This window comes from Elephas maximus, chromosome 3 (genome assembly GCF_024166365.1).
Source record: "Elephas maximus indicus isolate mEleMax1 chromosome 3, mEleMax1 primary haplotype, whole genome shotgun sequence".
Lineage (NCBI taxonomy): Eukaryota > Metazoa > Chordata > Mammalia > Proboscidea > Elephantidae > Elephas > Elephas maximus.
Genome location: NC_064821.1, coordinates 11,062,701 through 11,087,376, shown reverse-complemented (window position 1 = coordinate 11,087,376; position 24,676 = coordinate 11,062,701). Strand labels below are relative to the sequence as shown.

At 40.9% G+C, this 24,676-nt stretch overlaps 2 protein-coding genes across 3 annotated transcripts in view; one reads left to right on the top strand and one right to left on the bottom strand.

Moving 5' to 3' along the window:
• Positions 1-8,781, top strand: part of LOC126072026 (uncharacterized) — a 97,612-nt gene extending 88,831 nt beyond the window's left edge. Inside the window, exons 9-11 of one of the 2 annotated variants that reach the window (XR_007516446.1) lie at positions 448-587; positions 1,000-1,114; positions 8,696-8,781. The gene's annotated coding sequence lies outside the window, so the exon portion shown is untranslated. Of the gene's footprint in view, positions 1-447; positions 588-953; positions 1,115-8,695 lie in introns of both variants that reach the window. The other variant, XR_007516447.1, reaches the window with a different exon arrangement.
• The window catches only part of LOC126070869 (adhesion G protein-coupled receptor E4-like), a 33,249-nt gene continuing 16,196 nt past the window's right edge, over positions 7,624-24,676 (bottom strand). Inside the window, exons 6-10 of the mRNA XM_049875207.1 lie at positions 18,964-19,030; positions 16,932-17,023; positions 14,552-14,732; positions 8,767-8,862; positions 7,624-7,780 (exon numbers count right to left, since the gene is read on the bottom strand). Of these exons, the coding sequence (XP_049731164.1) occupies positions 7,742-7,780; positions 8,767-8,862; positions 14,552-14,732; positions 16,932-17,023; positions 18,964-19,030 (475 nt within the window). The 3' untranslated portion in view covers positions 7,624-7,741. The remainder of the gene's footprint in view (positions 7,781-8,766; positions 8,863-14,551; positions 14,733-16,931; positions 17,024-18,963; positions 19,031-24,676) is intronic.

Here is a 24,676-nt window from a genome sequence, read left to right as displayed (position 1 = left end):
CACCTTATTAAGTGCTTTGTAAATATCATCTCATTGAAAGCTCACAACCATCCAATGATATAGAAGTTATAATTATCTCCCCACTTTTCAGATGAAGAAATGGAGGTTCAAGGATATTATATCATTAGCTCAAGGTTCACTTGCTAATCAAATGCAAAACTAAGGCTTGAACAAAATCTGTCTGAGTCCAAAGTCCATGTCCACCACCACACCTAGATTATATATTCTAGTGTGCTAAAGTATCTCAGTATTTTCCACTCTATCACAAAACAACACACACATTCTTCACCCAAGTAGAAGTGGTAAAATAAAAGGGAGATAGATGCCAGGGTAGAAGCTTTCAATAAATGAAATAACGGGACATATAATGAGGTCGTCTGGAAAATTCTAGAAGCAGAACATTTTCTAGACCAAGATCGTAGTAAAACATTTTCTGTTTTCTATCAGAAGACACTAAACCAAGTCCTATTCACCTACCAAGATGAAAAGCCCTGGCTTCTCACCCCGGCTGGTGGCTTCTCAGAGGCAACAAAAAGGAAGTAGGTCTCTTCATATCTTGAGCTCCAGTTTCTCAAGGAGGTTCATGGGTGAGTGAGATGGCTTGGGAGTGTAGGTTGGTGAGTTTGCATGCTAGGTCCGTTAATTCTCATTTAATGTGCCATTTACAAAGTACAATAGGAGAAGTGCATGCTAGAGTGCCTCAGGAAATGAATTAGGAAATGGGGATGGTGTCCAGTGGGGAAAATCTACTATCAGAGACTGATGCCAACTCCCAGCCCAGCTAAGAAAATGGATCCAACTTTGAAGGTGCTCCTTTAGTTGGTGAACTTCTTAGCACAAGAGTTATTGGGGGAAGAAGTCAGCAGATCTATGTATTGCCCCATTCCCTGTTATCAAATCACTTCTTAATTCATCCCTTTGGGAAGTGACTTACCTGTAGTCTTGGTCTTCAGGATAGGACAACCCAACATAATGACACTGATCTACTTGGCTTGCAAGGAGTACTGGTGATGCAAAGGTTAAAAATGCTTGGTTGGAACTCGCCCAGAGGCCCCGAGGAAGAAAGACCTGATGATCTGCTCTCCTAAAGATTACAGTCAAGAAAACACGATGGGTAAGTTCTCCTCTGTCACATGGGGTCACTCTGAGTCGAATATCAACTGCACAGTACCTAACAACACATGACTGATGAAATTCTTGACTGACCTCTTTGGCATGTTGTCCTGAAATTTTCATCTCAGTTGTATTGGAAGAATCTTAGTAAGACCTGGCATAAATATAGGAAATACCCCCCAGTTTGGCAAAACAAATATACATCTAGTGATTTCCTCCTTATCTCAATTTTATTACGTTTATGAAGCATGCCCTTATTATCCCTAACGTTATTGTTGTTGTTAGGTGCCGTCGACCAGGTTCCGACTCATGATGAACCTATGTGCAATAGAACAAAACACTGCCTGATGCTGTGCCATCCTCATAATTGTAGCTATGTGTTTGAGCCCATTGTTGAAGCAACTTTGTCAATCCATCTCGTTGAGGATCTGCCTCTCTTTTGCTAACCTTCTACTTTACCAAGAATGATGCTCTTTTCCAGGAACTGGTCCCTCCTGAGAACATGTCCAAAGTATGTGAGACAAAATCTTACCTTCCTTGCTTCTAAGGAGCGTTTGGGCTGTACTTCTTCCAAGACGCATTTGTTTGTTCTTCTGGCAGTTCATGGTATATTCAATATTCTTCGCAAACACCGTAACTTAAAGGCATCAATTCTTCTTTGGTCTTCCTTATTCATTGTCCAGCTTTCTCATACATATGAGGGGATTGAAAATACTATGGCTTGGGTCAGGTGTACCTTAGTCTTTAAGGTGACATTTTTGCTTTTTAATACTTTAAAGAGGTCTTTCGTTGCAGATTTGCCCCATTCAATATGTTCTTTGATTTCTTGACTGCTGCTTGCATGGGCATGGATTGTAGATCCATGTAAAATGAAATCCTTGAAACTTCAATATTATTACAAAAATGGTGTTAGCAGCTTCCTCTGACCCTTATTTTCACAAAAGGGGAGGAGAGTCATTATCAGCTTCCACAGCTGAAGGCTGATTCCTACGAGGCAGAGGTTAGACATACCACTTCTCTTCAACCTTCTTACCAATTCTGACACCAGCCATTCCTTCCATAGCACGCTGTACTTCTCTACTGGTTCCAATAGTTCTTGCAATGGCCACATAGAATTTACAGACTGTACTCACTGCTATGGGGTTGATGAGCAAATAACAGGTTACAATTCAGGATCAGTAATGACTCAGGATATGGTTTTTCTGGGCAGGAGAGCTTCTTTGCTGCATTAACAGGCAGGCCTCTCCCTGGCCCTGGGCTTCTCAGCCCTGGACCCCTCACCTCTGCCCTGCTCAGGAAAATGTTACAAAGCTCTTTAGTTCTGCCAGTAAGTGTCTAAGGTCACCCCATTCCACCAGGAAGCCTCCTGTCCAAATGTGCTCAGCTCTTTTGCTCTGTGGGCAGGCCCACCCACTGTCATTGCCTTGCTCTGTGGTCTGGGAAGCCCACTGCACCATCTTGTGCCAATCTCCTGGTTCTGCTGCCACCATTTCTTGGCCACTGCTTATTGCCATCTTGTGTTGTAAATGGTGTTGCAGCTCTTTGTCTCTCTCTGTCTCCTGGGTCTGGCAAACTCTGAGCACAGGGACCCCAGGTCCAAAGGTTGCACTCCGGTTCCATCTCTTCTTGGTGGTAATGAGGTCTGCCCTTTCCACCTCTGGGATGGTTCATTTCAAGCCTAGCAGGATGGGAAAACTGACCAATTCCCTTCTTAGAGTTCCATACACCTTATTTGCATGGTCCTACCTCCATAGGGTTGCTGTGAGTTGGAATTGACTCGATGGCAACGTGTTTGGTTTTTTTTTTACCCCCAAAAGGGTGTCAGGCTCCTTATTTGCATTATTTGCAAGCTATCCAATCTCCTTGGTGGGCCACAAACACTTTATTTGCATAATACCACTCAATCTTATGGTTGGGGTTATAAGACCATGGATAGAAAGATCATATAAATGTGACCATGGGGCTACAATCACGATGGTGCTTATTGGTCTAGTTGTGAGGATTCTTGTCTTCTTTATGTTGAGGTGTAATCCACACTGAAGTCTATAGTCTTTGATCTTCATCAGTAAGTGCTTCAAGTCCTCTTCACTTTCAACAAGCAAGGTTGTGTCATCTGCATATCACAGGTTGTTAGTGAGACTTCCTCCAATCCTGATGCCCCGTTCTTCTTCATATGGTCAAGCTTCTTGAATTATTTCCTCAGAAGTAGACTGCCAGGTCCTTCTTCCTAGTCTGTCTTTGTCTGGAAGGTCCACTGAAAGCTGTCCACCATGGGTGACCCTGCTTGTATTTGAAGTACCAGTGGCATAGCTTCTCATATGGCAACATGCAAGCCACCATAGTACAACAAACTTACAAACAAGTGGTGGGTATATATATATATGGATATGTATATTTATATATATATGTGTTACGGTTTTTTTATATATGTGTATGAATATATGTATATGTTTGTTGTTATTAGTTTTAGTTCTTAGTACAACAGAATGAAATATTGCCTGATCCCTGCCATCCCCATGATCGTTGGTATGTTTGAATACAGTGTTGCAGCCTTCCGACCTAGGGTGCTCATCTTCTAGCACTATATTAGACAATGTTCTGTTGTGATCTATAGGGTTTTCATTGGCTGATTTTTGGAAGGAGATCACCAGGTGTTTTTCCTAGTCTGTCTCAGTCCGGAAGCTCCACCGAATCCTGTCCACCATGGGTGACTCTACTGGTATTTGAACATTGTTGGCATCGCTTCCAGCATCCTAGCAACATGCAAGCCACCACAGTACAACAAACTGACAGTGGGTGGTCTGGGTGTATTCTGTGCGAGGGGCCATGCCAACCACTCATAAGTGTTATATCGCTGAATTTTCACAACTAACTCTATGGGATGTTGTTGTGTACCTTTGAGTGAATTCCAACTCATAGCAACACCATGTGACAGAGTAGAAGAGCCCCATAGGGTTTTCTAGACTTTGATCTTTAAGGGAGTAAATTGCCAGGTCTTTCTCCCATGGAGTCGCTGGGGGGGGGGGTCCGATCCACTGACCTTGGTTAGCAGCCAAACGCTTAACCATTGTGCTGCCTGAGCTCCTTCTCTATGGGGTAGTTGTTATTATTCTATCAGGGTCCTACGAGGAAACAGAGGCACACTCAAATGGAGGAATGAGGCAAGTTTATTGAAGTGTTTATTACAAAGGTGGAGGCAGGGTTAGGACAAAGCAACAAGGGATGATGGAGCACCCCAGTGGTAGCAATGTGGAGAGCTGTTAACAACCTACAGGCCTGTGAGAGGCAAAGGGAGACAGAGGTTACCAAAGACCTGGAGAAAGCTGTAGAAGCCTTCCGTAAAGGGATAAAACCAACCCATGGCCTCACAAGGAGGGAGCTGGGGAAAGAAATATCCCCACCTCACTCTCCTTCCTTCTTCCAATCTCCTGCCATTACACTCCATTGGCCATACCCACCCAGACACCTTCTGGAGTTCTAGTCCACCCAGACCAGTCTTCTGGGGCACAATGCAGGGTGGAGAAGTGGGAAGGGTGGCGATTAAAAAATATATATATATTATCATGCTTTAGATGAAGGTTTACAGAAGAAACTAGCTTCTCATTAAACAGTTAGTACACATACTGTTTTGTGACATTGGTTAACAACCGCATATGTCAACACTCTCCCTTCTCGAACTTGGCTCCCCTATTACCAGCTTTCTTGTCCCCTCCTGCATTCTCATCCTTGCTCCTGTGCTGGTGTGCCCCTTTAGTCTCCTTTTCTCTTATGGACATGTCTAATCTTTGGCTGAAGAGTGAACCTCAAGAATGACTTCATTACTGAGCTGAAAGTGTTTCCAGGGGCCATATTCTTAGGGTTTCTCCAGCCTCTGTCAGGGCAGTAAGTCTGGTCTTTTTTTCTGAGTTAGAATTTTGCTCTACATTTTTCTCCAGCTCTTCCCAGGACCCTCTATTGTCATCCCTGTTAGAGCAGTCAGTGTTGGTAGCCAGGCACCATCTAGTTGTACTGAACTCAGTCTGGTGGAGACCATGGTAGTTGCGGTCCATTAGTCCTTTGGACTGATCTTTCCCTTGTGTCTTTGACTTTCTTCATTCTCCCTTGTTCCTGAAGGGGTGAGGCCAATACATTATCCTAGATCACTGGCTGCTCACAGGCTTTTAAGACGCCAGATGCTATTCACCAAAGTCGAATGTAGAACATTTTCTTTATCAACTGTTATGCCAGTTGAGCTAGATGTTCCCCAAGACTGTGATCTCCGTAGCCCTTAGTCCAGCAATTCGGTCCCTCAGGGAGTTTGGATGTGTCTATTGAGCTTCCAACACCTTGCCTTCTACAAGCTCTGCTGACTTCCCCAGTATTGTGTACTGACTTACCCTTCACCAAAGTTACCACTTGTCTATTGTCTATTTAGGAAGGGTGACTCTTGAAGGCAAATGGAGATCGCCTATGAAGTTATTAGCTTTGTTTTGTAGATCAGGAAACTAAAGATCACAGATGTGAAGTCACTAGCCCAAAATCAAGTAGCATAAATTCTGTAGCTACCTGGATGTTCTGATAGGCTGACCCTAAGATCTGAAACTTCTAGGCTACCCATTCTGTTTCATTTAGGAAATCTTCTCTGCTTATTCCCTAATACTAGATTCCCAGTCCAGTTTCTATTGAGTCGTATTGTGACTCATGGTGACCCTGTATGTGTTGGAGCAGAACTGTGCTCTATAAGCTGTGTTTTTATAACTACATTGCCAGGCCTTTCTTCCAAGGCTCCTCTGGGTGGACTGGAATCTCCAACCTTTTGGTTAGTAGCTGAGCCTGTTGGCTGCACCACCTTGGGACTCCAATTTTATTTGCTGTCATTATAATTTTAAATGTTTTTTAAAAAATCATTTGATAACCAAGTCATCCATGCATTTGTTAATCACAGCGCTGAAAAACACACCTAAACATCCATAACTTTGGACAAGAAATTAAAAACGATAAACAAAACAAATAAGGCCAAACCATCACTGTGATATGTCATGTTGTTTGGAGCATTTATGCCAGGAAGTATTCAAGATGATACTAAGAAAAGAAAATTATCTTTAACCTAGGTCTACATTTACATTCAAGCAGGTTATCAGGTAAAAAAAAAAAAAAAAGGGAAAATACCGGTCTTGGCTACAAATTTCCAGCCATCCACAATGTATCCTTAAACATGAGTGACTGTGTATTTTTGCATTCCAAGAAAGCAACAGCCTCTTTTTATGTTTATTCATATGGAGTTTATTGAGTTATGCAAAAGTTGAGTTACGGAAGATATTTGGGAGGATAAAATACAGCACAAAACCCTGGTGGTATAGTGGTTAAGTGCTACAGCTGTTACCCAAAAAGTCAGCAGTTTGAATCCACCAGGTGCTCCTTGGAAACTCTATGTGACAGTTTTACTCTGTCCTATAGGGTCGCAATGAGTTGGAATTGACTCAACGGCAATGGATTGGTTTGGTTATACAAGTCAGGGAGATTAATGGAGAAGGGGAGGCCAGAGAGGGCACTCTGAACGGAACCTAGTTGTTAGCTGAGGGGTCAGAAGTCAACCCCATTTCCCTCATTATTAAAAAACATTCCTTGAGACATCACAGGTAATATACCTAACGCCATTTTTAGTGCTTCTGCTCTACCTTCTGGCTCATTGCATACTGCCTGGGGTCTTAAAAACTTGCAAGCCACACAAGGCACAATTGGTCTCTTCACCTGGAGCAGCTTATAAAGGAGAGTCACGAACAGGAGGAGGAAATGGAATGTGTGGCTAGCTGCCTCCATGAACAACTACCTCCTTTGCCATGAGATCATAACTGGATGGTGCCCAACTAGCATTCCTGAACATTTTGATCAAACATTCTGTAGAAGAATTCTGATCTAAGGGGAGCAATTCAGAATAGAATTTCAAATTCTCGTGGAATCCAGACTTTCTGGAGCAATTAAGGCTGGACAGCTCCCCCAAAATAGTTGTCCTGACATAATCTTTAAACTTTCAACCAAAAGTATCTCCTGAAGTTCTCTTGAAACCAAACAATAAATTAGTTTTTTTAGTAAAGAATGCCTGCCTTGAGCATCTTACTCTTTGGAAGACCTATCTGTATGGGATCAAATTGACAACAGCAACTCGAAAGTTCAAGTAGGAAGCTTAGGGGGCCGTGAGTTCATGTTAAAGGGGGAGGAACAATTTGGAAAAGGAAGGTGAGAATGGTTGTACAGTTTGAAAAATGTAATCAAGGTCACTGAATTGTACATGTAGAAATTGTGGAATTTACATATGTTTTGCTGTGTATACTTTCCACGACAATTAAAAAAAAAAAAAGATGCCAAAAAAAAAAAATTCCTTGAGCTCTTAATGGCTCATGACCCCACTATCAGATGCCAGCTCTAAGAATTCTCCATGTGTCCCATTCTTTCTAGGGAAATAGAGGCCAAAATAAGGGAACAAGAGTTTTCACAGGGAAAAGCAGCATAGGGGCATTTGTCCAACACACATGTGACCACAAGGGGGCGCCATCAATGAGCAGATCATTCCTCTGTCTTTAGCCAAGAAACAGCAGCAAGATGAATTAGCGGCTCTGGCTGGACAAACGAAGTGTCTTTGGTGTCTCTTTTATGTACAGACTCTGATGTCTTTCCGGGATCCTCCTAACTGGGGGAAATAATACAGAGAAAAGCTGAAGAGAAATTACTAAACCACACCAATAGCTGTCAGTCAACTGCAACTCCTGGCAACCCCACGTGTGTCAGAGTAGAACTGTATGGTCCATAGGGTTTTCGCTGGCTGATTTTTGAGAAGTAGGTTGCCAGGCCTTTCTTCCGAGCTGCCTCTAAGTAGGCTTAAACCTCCAAATTTTTGGTTAGCAGTCAAGAGCACCACCCAGGGGCTCCAAAGAGAAACCAGCCCCTCAAAAATTAACTAAAACTTCTAGCATGCCTAGAGACGACACCTAGAATTTCTGTAAGCTTCAATGCTCAGAAAGGTACCCCAATATCTGACTTTTCCCACAGAACACCAAGGATGATGGCTCTTTTTTAGTTTTTTAGTTTATGTTATCATTTTATCTTTTTACAAACACAATGTGCTTTGTGTACCAGGAGCATTCTAAGCACTTCTATGACCTTGTTATTCTTCATGATGAGATAAATAGTATTATTACCCCCATTTTACAGATGAAGAAAGTGAGGTGCAGAGAAGTTAATTCACTTGCTCAAGGTTAGGCAACGTATAAGTGGTGGGTCTGGGATTTGAACCCAGGCTGCACTTAAACACTACAGTGATGACAGCTGTGAGGATCAATGACGACTGTAAGGTTGTTTCCTCAGCACCTAAAACAGTGCCTAGATGTGCTAGACACTCAATAAATATTTGTTAAATAAACGATGACATTTGGACAAATATCCTTTGGATATCTGTGGGAAGACTATAGAAAAGGAGGAGGAAGCAAGGAAGAAAAGAAAGAAAAAGGGAGGAAGGAAGGAAGAGTTTTTCTGGTTGTGGTCTCAAAAAATAGAAACTTCAGCTGCACAATTGTAGGAACCTAATGCAATCTCTCTTTTCTTTCAGATCAAGTAAACAGGAAGCTCAGGATGTTGGATTCAGACAAGGCTGTGGCATCACGGAGAGGTGGATCTTACCGTTTTGGTGTGGGCAGTAGAGTGAGACAGCTCAGTGCTTTCCATTTCAACCCCTTTCTGAATCCTACGAAACCACTTCTTGTATTCCATTCGCACCTGGAAGTTTGAAGAATATAGTGGCTGCATTACATCCAGCGCTTGGAGCAAAAGAAAGGGCCCTAAAACGAGAGACTAGAGGTACAGATGCCAAGCCCTCCCCTCTGCTACTCTTTCAGGGGTTTTGTGTACAGTCTTGGCCATGCTCATGCTGGTTCATTTTATCTAAATTAAACTTTCTCAGCTATAGAAAATGTGCTTACTAAATGCCAGGCACCAGGAGGGCTGTATATATGGGATGATGATGATGGCGATGATGTAGGTGGTGATGATGATGGAGATGATGAAGGTTATTATGATGATTATGACAATGATAACAAAAGAGATTTTGGTGAAATATACTGATGAATGTGATGATGATATTGGTGATGGTGATGATGATGAAGGCCACCACTTATTGAGCACTAGTTATCTTCCAAGGAGCCCTGGTGATGCAACAGTTAAACACTTGGTTGCTAGCTGAAGGCTGCAAACCGACCCAGAGATGCAAACCCACACAGCAGTACAAACCCATGAGCAGCTCCGAAGGAGAAAGACCTGGTGATCTGCTCCTATAAAGATTAGAGCCTAGGAAACCCTATGGGGCAATTCTACTCTGTCACACGGGGTTGCCATGAGTCAGAATGGACCTAACAGCACCCAACGACAAGCTATGTTCCAGGTACTTTACATGTACTGTGTCACTGAATGTGATGGGGAAGGCGAATGATGAAGAAGTTAATGATGAAGAAGTTGAGGCTCTTGGAAGTAAATTGACTTGTCCATGGGCACACACCCAGCATTCAAAATCTTGTCATGTTTACTTCAGAACTCTAGCACTAACCACTGCACTAAAGCACCCATTGTGAGTCTATGAATTGCCTTACTTGCGTCTACTTAACATGTCAAAAATGACTGTTAAATAGTTAATGTTTAGCATTATTTTGTCAAGACATGTAAGTTTACTTCTGTGTGTGAGGAGTACCAAGAATTCAGAAGGCACTAAAGGATTGGAAGGGAATTGATAAAGTAGAAAACCGGTCTGTTTGTAACCTGCATCTTAACTGCCATTAGTTCCATTCAATTACAAAGGTCAAAGCCAGGAAAGCTCTTCCTAATCTATGTGAAGAGTAAAATTATAATAATAATGACCCTCAATGAGAACTTAATGTCTGCCAAGTACTGTGCTGGGAGATTTATATTGCATTATCTCATTTAATCCTCAACATTATCTCATTTAATCCTCAACACTATAAAGTAGCTATCGCCACATTTGCAGACTAAAAAACTGAGGCTCTGAGAGGGTAAACGGCCCATCCAATGACACATAGCAAATACATAGTGGAAGAAATTGAATTAGAGCTAAAGTCTCTCTGAGCTTACAGTGGTTGTTGTTAGGTGCCATCGAGTCACTCCCGACTCATAGTGACCCTATACACAGCAGAACAAAACACTGCCTAGTCCCGTGACATCTTCACAATCACTGTTATGCTTGAGCGCATTGTCGCAGCCACTGCGTCAGTCCATTTTGTTGAGGGACTTCTTTTTCACTGACCCTTTACTTTACCAAGCACGACATCCTTCTCCAGGGACTGATCCTTCCTCATAATATATCCAAAATTCTTGAGACGAAGTCTCACCACTCTCGCTTGTAAGGAGCATTCTGACTATACTTCTTCTAAGAGAGATTTGTTCCTTCTTCTAGCAGTTCATGGTATATTCAATATTCTTTAGAAACACCATAATTCAAGGCTTCAACTATTCTTGGATTTTCTTTATTTATTGTCCAGCTTTCACATCTGTATGTGGTGTTTGAAAACATCTTGACTTGGGTCAGGCACACCTTCGTCCTTAAAGTGACATCTTTACTTTTTAACACTTTGAAGAGATCTTTTGCAGCAGATTTGCCCAATGCACTGCGTCTTTTGGTTTCTTGAGTGCTGCTTCCGTGGGCATAGATTGTGCATCCAAGTAAAACAAAGTCCTTGACAACTTCTATCTTTTCTCCATTTATCATAACGTTGCTTACTGGTCCAGTTGCAAGGATATTTATTTCCTTTAGGTTGAGGTATAATCCATACCAAAGGCTGCAGCCTTAAATCTTCATCAGTAAGTGCTACAAGTCCTCTCCACTTTCAGCAAGCAATGTTGTGTCATCTACATAACACAGGTTGTTAATGAGTCTTTCTCAAATCCTGATGCCGCATTCTTCATACACTCCAGGCTCCCAGATTATTTGCTCTGCATACAGATTGAATAAGTATGGTGAAAGGATACAACCCCGACACACACCTTTCTTAATTTTAAACCACACAGTATCCCCTTGTTCTGTCTGAACAACTACTTCTTGGTCTATGTACAGGTTCCTCATGAGCACCATTAAGTGTTCTGGACTTCCCATTCTTCTCAATGTTATCGATAATTTGTTATGATCTACAGAGTCAAATGCCATTGAATAGCCAGTAAAACAATTAAACATCTTTTTGGTATTCTCTGCTTTCATCCAGGATCCATCAGATGTCAGGAATGATATCCCTGGTTCCACATTCTCTTCTAAACCTGGATTGAATTTCTGGCAGTTCCCTGTTGCTATACTGCTGCAGCCATTTTGGAATGATCTTCAGCCAAATTTTGCTTGCTTATGATGATACTGTTCTATAATTTCCATATTTGGTTGGATCACCTTTCTTGGGAATAGGCATAAATATGGATCTCTTCCGGTTGGTTGGCCAGGTAGCTGTCTTCCAAAATTCTTGGCATAGATGAGTGAGGACCTCCAGTGCTGCATCTATTTGTTGAAACATCTCAATTGGTATTCTGTCCATTTCTGGAGCCTTGTTTTTCACCAATGCCTTCCGTGCAGCTTGGATACTTTCTTCAGTACTGTCAGTTCTTGATCACATGCTACCTCCTGAAATGGTTTAAAGTTGACCAATTCTTTTTGGTACTGTGGCTGTATTCCTTTCATCTTCTTTTGATGCTGCCTGCATGGTCTTAATATTTTCCCTGAGAATCCTTCAATGTTGCAATTTGAGGGTTTTTGTTTGTTTTTTAGTTCTTTCAGATCGAGAAATACCACACGTGTTCTTCTCTTTTGATTTTCTATCTCCAGCTCTTTGCACTTTGCCATTATAGTACTTTACTTTGTCTTCTCGAGCCAACCTTTGAAATCTTCTGTTCAGCTCTTGTACTTCATTTCTTCAGTTTGCATTAGCTACTCTACATCCAAGAGCAAGTTTCAGAGTCTCTTCTGACATCCATTTTGGTCTTTTCTTTCTTTTCTGTCTTTTTAATGACCTTTTGCTTTCTTTATGGATGATGTCCTTGATGCCGGTCCACAACTCACCTAGTTTTCGGTCATTAGTGTTCAGTGCCTCAAACCTGTTCTTTAGATGGTCTGTTAATTCAGGTGGGATATACTCAAGGTCGTACTTTGGCTCTTGTAAACTTGTTCTAATTTTCTTCAGTTTCAGCTTGAACTTGCATATGAGAAACTGATGGTCTCTACAACAGTTGACTACTGGCTTTATTCTGACTGATGATATTGAGCTTTTCCTTGGTCTCTTTCCACAGATGTAGTCGATTTGATTCCTGTGTATTCCATCTGGTGAGATCCACATGTATACTCATCGTTTATGTTCTGAAAAAGGTATTTTCAATGAAGAAGTAGTTGGTCTTCTAAATTCTATCATATGATCTCCAGTGTCATTTCTATCACCAAGGCCATATTTTCCAACTATCAATCCTTCTTTGAGTCCAACTTTCGCCTTCCAGTCACCAGTAATTATCAATGCATCTTGATTGCATGTTTGATCAATTGGGACTTCAGAAGTTGGTAAAAATCTTCAATGTCTTCATCTTTGTCCTTAGTGGTTGGTGCGTAAATTTGAATAATAGTCGTATTAACTGATCTTCCCTGTAAGTGTATGTATATTATCCTATCACTGACAGTGTTGTACTTCAGGATATATCTTGAAATATTCTTTTTGACAATGAATGTGATGCCATTCCTCTTTAATTTTTCATTTCCCTCATAGTAGACCATATGATTTTCTGATTCAAAATGGCCTATACCAGTCCGTATCAGATCACTAATGCCTAGGATATCGATCTTTATGTGCTCCATTTCATTTTTGACAATTTCCAATTTTCCTAGATTCACATTACGTAGATTCCCCATTCCCATTATTAATGGATGTTTGCAGCTGTTTTTTCTCATTTTGAGTCATGCTATATCAGCAAATGAAGGTCTTGAAAGCTTGACTTCATCCAGGTCATTAAGGTTGACTCTACTTTGAGGAGGCAGCTATTCCTCAGTTGCATTTTAAATGGTTTCCAACCTGAGGGACTCATCTCTGGCTTTATATCAGACAATGTTCTGCTGTTATTCATAAGGTTTTCACTGACCATTTTTTTTAAGAAATAGACTGCCAGGACCTGCTTCCTAGTCTGTCTTAGTCCGAAGGCTCCACTAAAACCTGTCCACCAAGGGAGACCTGCTGATATTTGAAATACCAGTGTCAAAGCTTCCAGTATAACAGCAACATGCAAGCCACCACAGTAGGACAAACTGACAGACACTTAGTGGAGGTTGCAGGAGATTGTGACAAATGGTTCAGTTCCTCCCAGTAGTGAACCTTCCTACAGAAAGATTATTTATCTTTTCCAAGGTGAATTCAGGTATGACCCATGACTTGCTTTGGCCATGGAAATGAGGGCAGAAGTGAGTATGTCACTTCTAAGCAGAAGCTTTAAGAGAGTGAAGCTGTGCTTTACCTTGTTCTCTTTTTCCTTGGCCATGATATCACTAATTTTCTACACTGGAACTGCCCCCTCAGTCTAGGCCCCACAGCGAATGCAATGAGCATCAACCCACAGGTATATGGCATGAGCAAGAAATAAACGTTTACTGTTGTTAACCACTGAGATTGGGAAAGAGCTATTTGGTTTTTGTTGTTCTGTTTTTGGTAAAAATGTACACATAAAAACATACACAAATTCAACAATTTCTACAAGTACAATTCAGTGAAGTTGGTTACATTCTTCAAGTTGTAGAGTTCTTGCTATCATTTTTGAAATTTTTCCACCATCATTAACATAACTCACTGCCGTCTATTCTCATCTAGCTTTTGAGTCTCTTTTGTCAGTTTGATGACTTATAAATAGATAACTATTTAAAATAGCACAATACTCAAAGCAAACTCTATTTATTTTTTTCTTTTTATTTAAAATAGCACAATACTCAAAGCAAACTCTATTTACTAATTAAGCTGAACTATTGTTTTATTTTTTTTATCGTTTGGTTTAAAGATGATTTCAGAGAATGGTTTCACTTAAAGGTTTAAAGATTAGCTCAGGACAATAGTTTCAGGGGGGTCATCCAACTTCAGTGACTCAGAAAGTCTGGGTTCCATGATACGTTAAAATTCTGCTCCACATTCCCCCCTTTCGATCAACAGAAGAGGAATGTTTGTTACTGCAGCATAATTGATGTTACTTTGATTTTTACAATGCCCCTAAGAGACATGTTATGATGCTGCAAAGATAAGACCCAGAGCACATGGCAGATCCAAGCAGCACCCAAACCCTCCTCCCAAAACCTGAGCAACCCAAAAATACAAAATGAAGGGTCAGGGAAGGGCAAGAATGTTAGTCGCCATTCAGTAAGATTTTGGGTCTGTCTAGTAAGAGAGGAAATAATTACCCTTACCTGGTGATTAAGGAGACAGTGCAACACGAAGAGCAAAACTCCTTGCAGAACATTGATGATGGTGAACATGTAGGCAATGACTAATCCAGCTGTCTCCCCCACTGCTTCAACCATAAAAAAACCAAGGCTCCAAGAACTGCCCAGAATAAATAGTTGAGCAATGGCTTTAAATGTCATGACTCTGGAAATAAATAAAAAAATAAATAAGGAGGACTAATAATAACCACCATTTATCAGACGGTTAAGAAATTCTTGAGTGGTGCAAATACTTAAGTGCTCAGCTACTAAACAACAGGGTGATGGTTTGAACCCACTCAGAGATGTTTCAGGAGAAATGGCTAGCAATCTACTTCTGAAAGGTCACGGCCATTGAAAACCCTACAGAGCACAGTTCCACCCTGACACACGTGGAGTCACCATGAGTTGGAACTGATTAGATGGTAGCTGCCTTTTTTTGGTAATATGTCTTATTTATTACAATTTATTTTTTATTTGGAATATATTTATATGTTATTTTATTATCATAGTGTATAAAATCAGTATTATTTTATATTACATAATATGAATATTTATATGTAAATAAAATAACATATTATTATGATTTAAGCATAATGTAAATACATTAAATATAAATACTTATATCAATATATAATATATGTTGTTGTTGTTAGTTGCTGTCAAGTCAATACCAACACATGGTGACCCCATGTGAGGAGAGTAGAACTGCCACGTAGAACCTTTCAGAAGCAGGCCTGTCTTCCAAGGTGCTCCTGGGGTGGTTGGAACTGCCAACGTTTTGGTTAGTAGCTGAGTGCTTAACTGTTTGCACCACTCAGAGACTCCTTATTTTGTATGTAACCCATTGCCGCTGAGTGTATTCCAACTCATTATTTTTGTTTTGGTTTTTTGTTTTAATCGTTATTTTTAATAGTTGGGTCATCATCAATGGGAATGCAGTTGCTACAGCCAAAGAGAAGGGAGCCCATAAGTGAACCCCCTGGGGGAAAAATGGATAATGTTGACATTCTTGGCACTAATTTTATATGAAGATTGTGTCACACAAAGGAGACACTCAGTGGATATCTGCTGTGTAAACAAATGAGGCAGTGGAATAAGTCACCTGAAAATCATAGTTTTTACTTCTTCTACAAGTCTTGTCACATACCCTTCCTCTGTTGTTGGTGTTAGGAGCCTTCGAGTAAGTTCTGACTCATAGCGACCCTATGCACAAAGAACACAACACTGCCCAGTCCTGCGCCATCCTCACAGTAGTTGCTATGCTTGAGCCCATTGTTGCAGCCACTGTGTAAATCCATCTTGTTGACAGTCTTCCTCTTTTTCCCTGACCCTCCACTTTACCAAGCATGATATCATTCTCCAGGGACTGATCCCTTCTGATAACATGTCCAAAGTATGAGACGTAGTCTCACTATCTTTGTTCTAAGGAGCATTCTGGTTGTACTTCTTTCAAGACAGATTAGTTTCTTCATCTGGCACTCCATGGTATATTCAATATTCTTTGCCAACACCACAATTCAAAGGTGTCAATTCTTTCGTTTTCCTTATTCATTGTTTAGCTTTCCATACATATGAGGCAATCAAAAACACCATGGCTTGGGTCAGGCACACCTTAGTCCTCAAGGGGACATCTTTGCTTTTAACACTTTAAAGAGGTCTTGCCCAATGCAATCAATGCATCTTTTGATTTCCTGACTGCTGCTTCCATGGCTGTTGATTGTGGATCCAAGTAAAATGAAATCCTTGACAACTTCAATCTTTTCTCCATTTATCATGATGTTGCTCATTGGTCCAGTTGTGAGGATTTTTGTTTTCCTTATATTGAGGTGTAATCCATACTGAAGGCTGTGGTCTTTGATCTTCATCAGTAAATGCTTCAAGTCCTTTTCACTTTCAGCAGGCAAGGTTGTGTCATCTGCATAACCCAGGTTGTTAATGAGTCTTTCTCCAATCCTGATGCCTCATTCTTCTTCATACAGTCCAGCTTCTTGGATTATTTGCTCAGCATACAGATTGAATAGGTATGGTGAAAGGATACAACCCTGATGCATACCTTTCCTGACTTTAAAACATGCAGTATCCCCTTTTTCTGTTTGAACGACTGCCTCTTGATCCATGTACAGGTTCCTCATGAGCACAATTAAGTGTTCCGGAATTCCCATTCTCCACAATGTTATCCATAATTTGCTATAGTCCACACAGTCGAATGCCTTAGCATAGTCAATAAAATAATTCCTCTATGACTAGGAAAATTTATATCGTATTTTTCCATAGGTATCTTTCTTCCCAGGAAGAGTGGTCCTGCAGAAACAAGCCATAAGGACAACTCAGTGGATATAACTGAGTCTGTTTTTTTTCTTACCTGGTGTCCTGAATGGTGGAAACTTCATTATTCAGGGAAGAAAGTTTGGTTTTCAAAATCCAAAGAATTATGAAGTAAAACACCAAGTTTATCTGTAGAAACAGAATGAAAAATCAACTTAGAATTTTCCTTTGAGGCTATTCCTTGCCACCTAACTTGACATGATCACCACCCATCTGCAGTTTGTATGGCTGTGGCAGCTTGCTTGTTGTTATGATGCTGGAAGCTATGCCACTGATCTTTCAGGGTCACCCATGGTGGATAGGTTTAAGCAGAGCTTCTGGACTAAAGCAGACTAGGAAGAAAGGCCTGGCAACCTACTCCTGGAAATTAGCCAATAAAAACTTCATAGATCACAACAGAAAAATGTCTGATATAATGCTGGAAGATGAGCCCTCTAGGTTGGAAGGCACTTAAAATACACACTGGCTGTAACAATGGACTTGAGCATATCAACAACATGAAAATGACACAGGATTTGCAAATGAATTTCATGTGGCACGTGAAAGAAGGAGCAGAGTCAAGGTGACTCCAGGGTTAATAAACTAAGGACTCAGGAGCAAGAAGCTTCCATCAACTGAAGAGTAACTTGGAAGAAGAGTTCAAATCAAGAGTTCAGTTTTCAACACACTAAAATGCCTATAAAATACTCAAGTTTAGATGTCAGGTTGTTGTCTTGTTGGCTGCTGTCTAGTCGGCCCCCCACTCATGGCAAACCTATGCACAACAGGACCAAAGGCTGCTCAGTCCCATGCCATGCCCATGATTGGTCGCAAATCAGACTGTAGTGATCCATAGAGTTTTTGTTGGCTGACTTCTGGAAGTAGATTGTCAGACCTTTCTTCCTAGTCTGCCTTGGTCTGGAAGCTCTGTCGAAACCTGTTCAGCATTATAGCAACACACAAGCCTCCACCGACAGACAGGTATGGATGCACAGGAGGTACACTGGGCAGGAATAGAACCTGGGTCTCCCACATGAAGGTGGTAATTCTACCATTGAACCATCACTGCCCCCTTTAGATGTCAGGACACCAGGTTGGATTTGTAAGTCTAGAGTTGAGAAGTTCAGGCTGGGTACATAAATTTGGGAGTTGTCAGGATAAGGTAATTACTGAAAGCCATAGACTGGAGGAGAACACAAGGGAGTGAGTGTATGTAGAAAAGTAAGGAAGTTTATGAGTTAACTCTGTCCGCTCCAATATTGACAGGAGGAACCCACAAAGGTGGCTGAGCAGGAGCAGTCAACATTCTAGGGTCCGTGACCAAATCCAGTATCCATTCCATTGCTTGTTTTTGTAAATAAGGTTTTATTGGAACACAGCCACTGGGATTCATTTACATGTTGTCTGTGGCTGCTTTCATATCAACTTACAGTATGCTTCCGTGTTGACTTAGCTACCTGACATCTAAGGCCTTGGGTGGCACAAAAGGTTTATGCTTAGCCGGTAACCAAAAGTTTGGAGTTCGAACTCACCCAATGACACCGTGGAAGAAAAGGCTTGGCAATCTGTTTCCCTTAAAGACTGTAGCCAAGAAAACCTACGGAGCAGTTCTACTCTGTGGCACATGGGGTTGCCATGAGTCAGTATCGACTCAATGACTCGAGACAACAACAACAACCTGGCATCTAAACCTGAGTATATCATAAACCAACCAAACCAAACTCAGTGCTGTCATAGACGTCTTAAATATAGTGTGTTCAGAACTGAACTCCTGCTAGGGGAAGCCTAGCAAAAACAGTATTTAAACATGAGGGATGGATAACATTAGGGTAAATTTCCTTATCTTCATCTCATATCCATTTTAACAGGTAAGAAACGACATTCTCTATATAGCCACCCCACATGACAGAGTAGAACTACCCCATAGGGTTTCCTGGATGGTGATCTTTAGAGGAACAGGTTGCTTCCCCCATGGAGCCACGGGGTGGGCTCAAACTGCCAACCTTTGATTAGCAGCCAGAACACTTAACCATTTGTGCCCCCAGAGGTTCAGCACTAGCACACCAATGTACCTGCCCCTAGGTACCTACCAAGATAATGAAGGCCACCGGCCCCATGAAGCTCCAGACAAAGACTTTATCAAGCTTCAGCCAGCAACTGTTGAGAGAGAGAATGAAAAGCATTAGCTGCCTACTGGTCAGGAGAAGGAGACCAGTTACCAGCTGTTGTCAAGCAATTTCATGTAGCATTGGATGTCAAATAGTCTGGGTTCAGCTTTCCTTCTACCCACTAGTTAGGCAAGTTACTCAAACTTTGGTGCTGCAGCTGAATAAGTCAAGCAGTTGCTTCTGATAATACTAATGTGCCTTGGTGATGTGAGAGTTAAATGAGCAAATAGACATTGCTGTTAGGTGCTGTCAAGTTGACTCTCATAGCGACCCCATGTACAACAAAATGAAATGTTGCCCCGTCCTGTACCATCCTCACAATCATTGCTATGTTTGAATCCATTGTTGAAGCCACTGTGTCAGTCCAACTCATTGAGGATCTTCCTCTTTTTTGCTCACCTTCTACTTTACCAAACATGATATCTTTCTCCAGAGGCTCGTCCCTCCTGATAAAATGCCCAAAGAACGTGAGACAAAGTCTTGGCATCCTTGCTTCTAAGCAGCATTCTGGCTACACTTCTTCCAAGACACCTTTTATTCATTCTTCTAGCAGTCCATGGTATACATAATATTCTTTGCCAACACCAGAATTCAAAAGCAAAGATGTCACTTTGATGATTAAGGTGAGCCTGACTCAAGCCATGCTTTTTTCAACCACCTCATATACATAAGAAAGCTAATAGACATGAAGATCTTAAAATAGTGTCTAATAGTTGGAATACATAGTAAGCACTCGCAACCATTAGATATCATTACTTTCTGGACATGATCACCGTGGATTTTTTTTTTTTTTTTTAATATAAAGACATGGTGGTTTCAGAGCACAAGAAGTGAAAACCACTGAGTATTTCTTACTGCCTCTTTATTCCTTACCTAAAACAACACTTTGAGTCGGACTCAACTGGATGGCAAAGGGTTTGGTTTTTTAAGACAACACTAAGTAATATTCAGATACCATCTTCTCTGTCTTCATCTCTCAGTTGAAGATGGGATATTTTCTTTGTACTTAAAAGCAGCCTGTCTTAGTTATCTAGTGCTTCTATAACAGAAATACCCCAAGTAGATGGCTTTAACAAAGAGAAAATTATCATCTCACAGTCTAGTAGGCTAGAAGTCCAAATTCAGGGCACCAACTTCAGGTGAGGACTTTCTGTCTCTGTCAGCTCTAGGGGAAGACTCTTGTTATAAATCTTCCCCTGGTCTAGGAGCTTCCCAGGTGTAGGGACCCCAGATACAAAGGAGGTACTCTGCTCCAGGTGCTGCTTTCTTGGTGTTATGAGGTCCCCCTGTCTCTCTACTCACTTCTCTTTTTTATACCTCAAAAGAGACTGGCCCAAGACACAACCTAATCTTGTAGATTGAGTCCTGAATCATTAACGTAGCTGCCTCTAATTCTATCTCATTCATGTCACAGGTATAGAATTTACAATGCATAGGGAAATCACATCAGATGAGAAAATGGTGGACAGTCACACAATACTGGGAATCATGGCCTAGCCAAATTGATACATATATTTTGGGGGGACACAATTCAATCCATGACATTCTACCTTTTGACCCCCCAAATTACTCTTCTTGCCACATGTAAAACACATTCATCCCATGATATCATAGCAAAAGTCTTAAATCAACTCCAAGTCCAAAATCTAAAAATTTTTCTTCATCTGTGAAATCTAGAATCCAAGCTATGTGCCTCCAAAGTACAATGTTCGAATAGTTAAAGCAAAAGGAAGAAATGATGACGAAAAAGAGCTGCGGTGATTTGCATGGTGCTGTGATACTGGAAGTTTTGCCACCAGTATTTCAAATACCAGCAAGGTCACCCTTGGCAGAAAGGTTTCAGCTGAGCTTCCAGACTAAGACAGACTAGGAAGAAGTCTACTTCTGAAAAAATTAGCCACTGAAAACTTTATGAATAATAGAGAAGCATTGTCTGATATAATGCCAGAAGATGAGCCCCTCAGGTTGGAAGGCCTTCAAAATACAACTGGGGAAGAGGTGCCTTCTCAAGTAGAAAAACAAAACATTGCCTTTGAGTCAATTCCGACTCATAAAGACACTATAGGACAGAGAAGAACTGCCCCATAGGGTTTCCAAGAAGCAGCTGGTGGATTCAAACTGCCATTCTTTGGATTAAAGCTATACCTCTTAATCACTGTACCACCAGGGCTCCTCAAAGTGGAGTCGACCTTAATGACCCAGGTGAAGACAAGCTCTCAGGACCTTTATTTGCTGATGTGGCACAACTCAGAATGTCCAGAAACAGCAACAAACATCCACTGATAATACAAAGGTGCAATGTACGTAGTATAAACGTGTAGGAAAATTTGAAGTCATCAAAAATGAAATGGAACACATAAACATCAATATCCTAGGCATTAGTGAACTGAAATGGACTGGTTTTGCCCATTTTGAATGTCATATGGTCTACGATGCCAGGAATGATAACTTGAAGAGGAATGGCATTACATACGTCATCGAAAATAACATTTCAATATGTATCCTGAAGTGCAATGCTGTCAGTGATAGGTTAGTATCTATATGCCTACAAGAAACACCAGTTAATATGACTATTATTCAAATTTACATACCAACCACTAAGGCCAAAGATGAAATTGAAGATTTTTACCAACTTCAGCAGTCTAAAATTGACCAAACATGCAATCGAGATGCATTAAAAATTACTGGCAATTGCAATGTGAAAGTTGGAAACAAGTATTGGTAGTTGGGAAACCTAGCCTGGTGATAGAAACAACGCCAGAAATCACATGATAGAGTTTTGCAAGATCAATGACTTCTTCATTGTAAATACCTTTTCTCAACAACATAAACAGCGACTATACACTTGAAACTTGCTCTTGAACGTTAAGTTCAACAGCCTCAAGCATGATTGTGAGAATGGCACAGGACATGGCAGTGTTTCATTCTGTTGTACACTATGAGCCAGAAGCAATGTGACCACACCTAACAACAACGACATACATGTGGACCTTGCCAGATGGGATGCACAGGAATCAAATCAACTATATCTTTAGAAAGAGATGATGGAAAAGCTCAATATCATCAGTTACAACAAGGCCAAGGGGGACTGTGGAACACACCATCAATTGCTCATATCCAAGTTCAAGCTGAAGTTGAACAAAATAAGAACAAGACCACTAAAGCAAAAGCATGACTTTGAGTATATCCTTCTTGAATTTATAGACCAATAGATTTGATGCTCTGAACACTAATGACTGAAAATTGGATGAGTTGTGGAATGACTTCAAGGACATCATACATGAAGAAAGCAAGAGGTCATTAAAAAGACACAAAAGAAAGAAAAGGCCAAAATGGATGTCAGAACAGACTCTGAAACTTGCTCTTGAACATCAAGTAGCTGAAGAAAAGGATGAAATGGTGATGTAAAAGAGATGAACAGAAGATTTCAAAGGGTGGCTATAGGAGACAAAGTTTTATGAAATGTGCAAAGACCTGGAGATTGAAAACCAAAAGGGAAGAACACGTTTATCATTTCTCAAGCTGAAACAACTGAAGAAAAAATTCAAGCCTCGAGTTGCAATTCTGAAGGATTCTACTGGGAAAAAATTAAATGAGGCAGGTAGAATCAAAAGAAGATGGAAGGAATACATAGAATCACTGTAACAAAAAGAATTGGTTGACATTCAACCATTTTAGGAGGTAGCATGTCTTAGTTATCTAGTACTCCTGTAACATAAATACCACAAATGGATGCTTTTAACAAAGATAAATTTATTTTCTCACAGTCTGGTAGGCTAGAAGTCCAAATTCAGGGCATCAGCTCCAGGGGAAGGCTTTCTCTATTGGCTCTGGAGGAAGGTCCTTCCCATCACTTGTCCCTTGGACTAGGAGCTTCTCTGTGCAGCAACCCCCGGTCCAAAGGATGCACTCTGCTACCAGTGCTGCTTTTTTGGTGGTATGAGGTCTTCCTGTCTCTCTGCTTGTTTCTCTCTTCTATGTCTCAAAAGAGAATGGCTCAAGACACAGTCCAAACTTGTAGACTGAGTCCTGCCACATTAACATCATAGAGACAGAATTTACAACACATAGGAAAATCACATCAGATGACGAAATGGTGTACAATCACACAATACTAGGAATCATGGCCTAGCCAAATTGATACATATATTTTGGGGGGACACAATTCAATCCATGACATAGCATATGATCAAGAACCAATGGTACTGAAGGCAGAGATCCAAGCTGCACCGAAGGCACTGGTGAAAAACAAGGCTCCAGGAATTGTTGGAATACCAGTTGGGATGCTTCAACAAACAGATGCAAACTGATGGACTGAGTCCTGTGCCAGCTTCCTAGGATCATGGGATAATGATATGAGTTACTGCCTATGTGAAGCACTGTCCTCGTGCGTTGGAGGTTTTCTGGAGTTGTCATCATTATTGTTATTGTTTATATTTTGGAGGTCAACCTCAAGCTATTCAACCTACTCTTTCAGAATCATACAGAACATGTAGCTCACAGGTTCTTAATGTGGGGACATGGATTTGCTTTATGTGCCCTTGAATTTCCTGGACTTGTATTCAAAATTATGTACATACATAAATTTGGCTACTAATTCTAAGATTGGCTGTTTGAGCACACCTAGCTGTGCTGTAAAGAAAGCCCTGGTGATCTGCTTCATAAATGTTGTTGTTGTTGCTGTTGTTGGGTCCCATAGAGTAGATTCTGACTTATAGTGACCCCATGGGAAGAAGTAGAACTGCTCTGTAGGGTTTTCTAGGCTGTAGTATTTATTTTTTTGGAGCAGATCACTGGTGTATCTCCCACACAGTCAGTGGGTGGATTTAAACCACCAGCCTTTTGGTTAGCATCCAAGTGCTTAACTCTTATGCCATGAAGGCTCCTTTCTGTAAATATTACAGCTAAGAAAATACTATGGAGTTCAGTTCTACTCCATAACATATGGTGTCATAATCAGTCAGAATTGCCTCAGTGACAATGGGTTTGGGTTTTTGTTTGTTGGTTTGTTTGTTTATGTTTATCTGGGAGAAGAGCCTCTTGCGTTCACCAAATTATCAAAGGTAATTTTTATTTATTGTCTCTTTCCACAGATGTAGTCAATCTGATTTCTGTGTGTTCCATCTGGTGAGGTCCATAGTCGCCGTTTATGTTGGTGAAAGAAGGTATTTGCAATGAAGAAGTTGTTGGTCTTGCAAAATTCTATTATTCTATCTCCAGCATGGTTTCTATCACCAAGGCCATATTTTCCAACTACTGATCCTTCTTCTTTGTTTCCAACTTTCACATTCCAATTGCCAGTAATTATCAATGCATCTTAATTGCATGTTTGCTCAATTTCAGACTGCAGCAGCTAATAAAAATCTCAATATTATCAGTCAGGACAAGGCCAGGGGCTGACTGTGGAACAGACCATCAATTGATCCTATGCAAGTTCAAGCTGTAACTGAAGAAAATCCGAGCAAGTCCACAAGAGCCAAAATATGACCTTGAGTATATCCCACCTGAATTTAGAGACCATCTGAAAAATAGATTCGATGCATTGAACACTAGTGACCGAAGACCAGACAAGTTGTGGAAGGACATCATCCATGAAGAAAGCAGGAGGTCATTGAAAAGACAGGAAAGAAAGAAA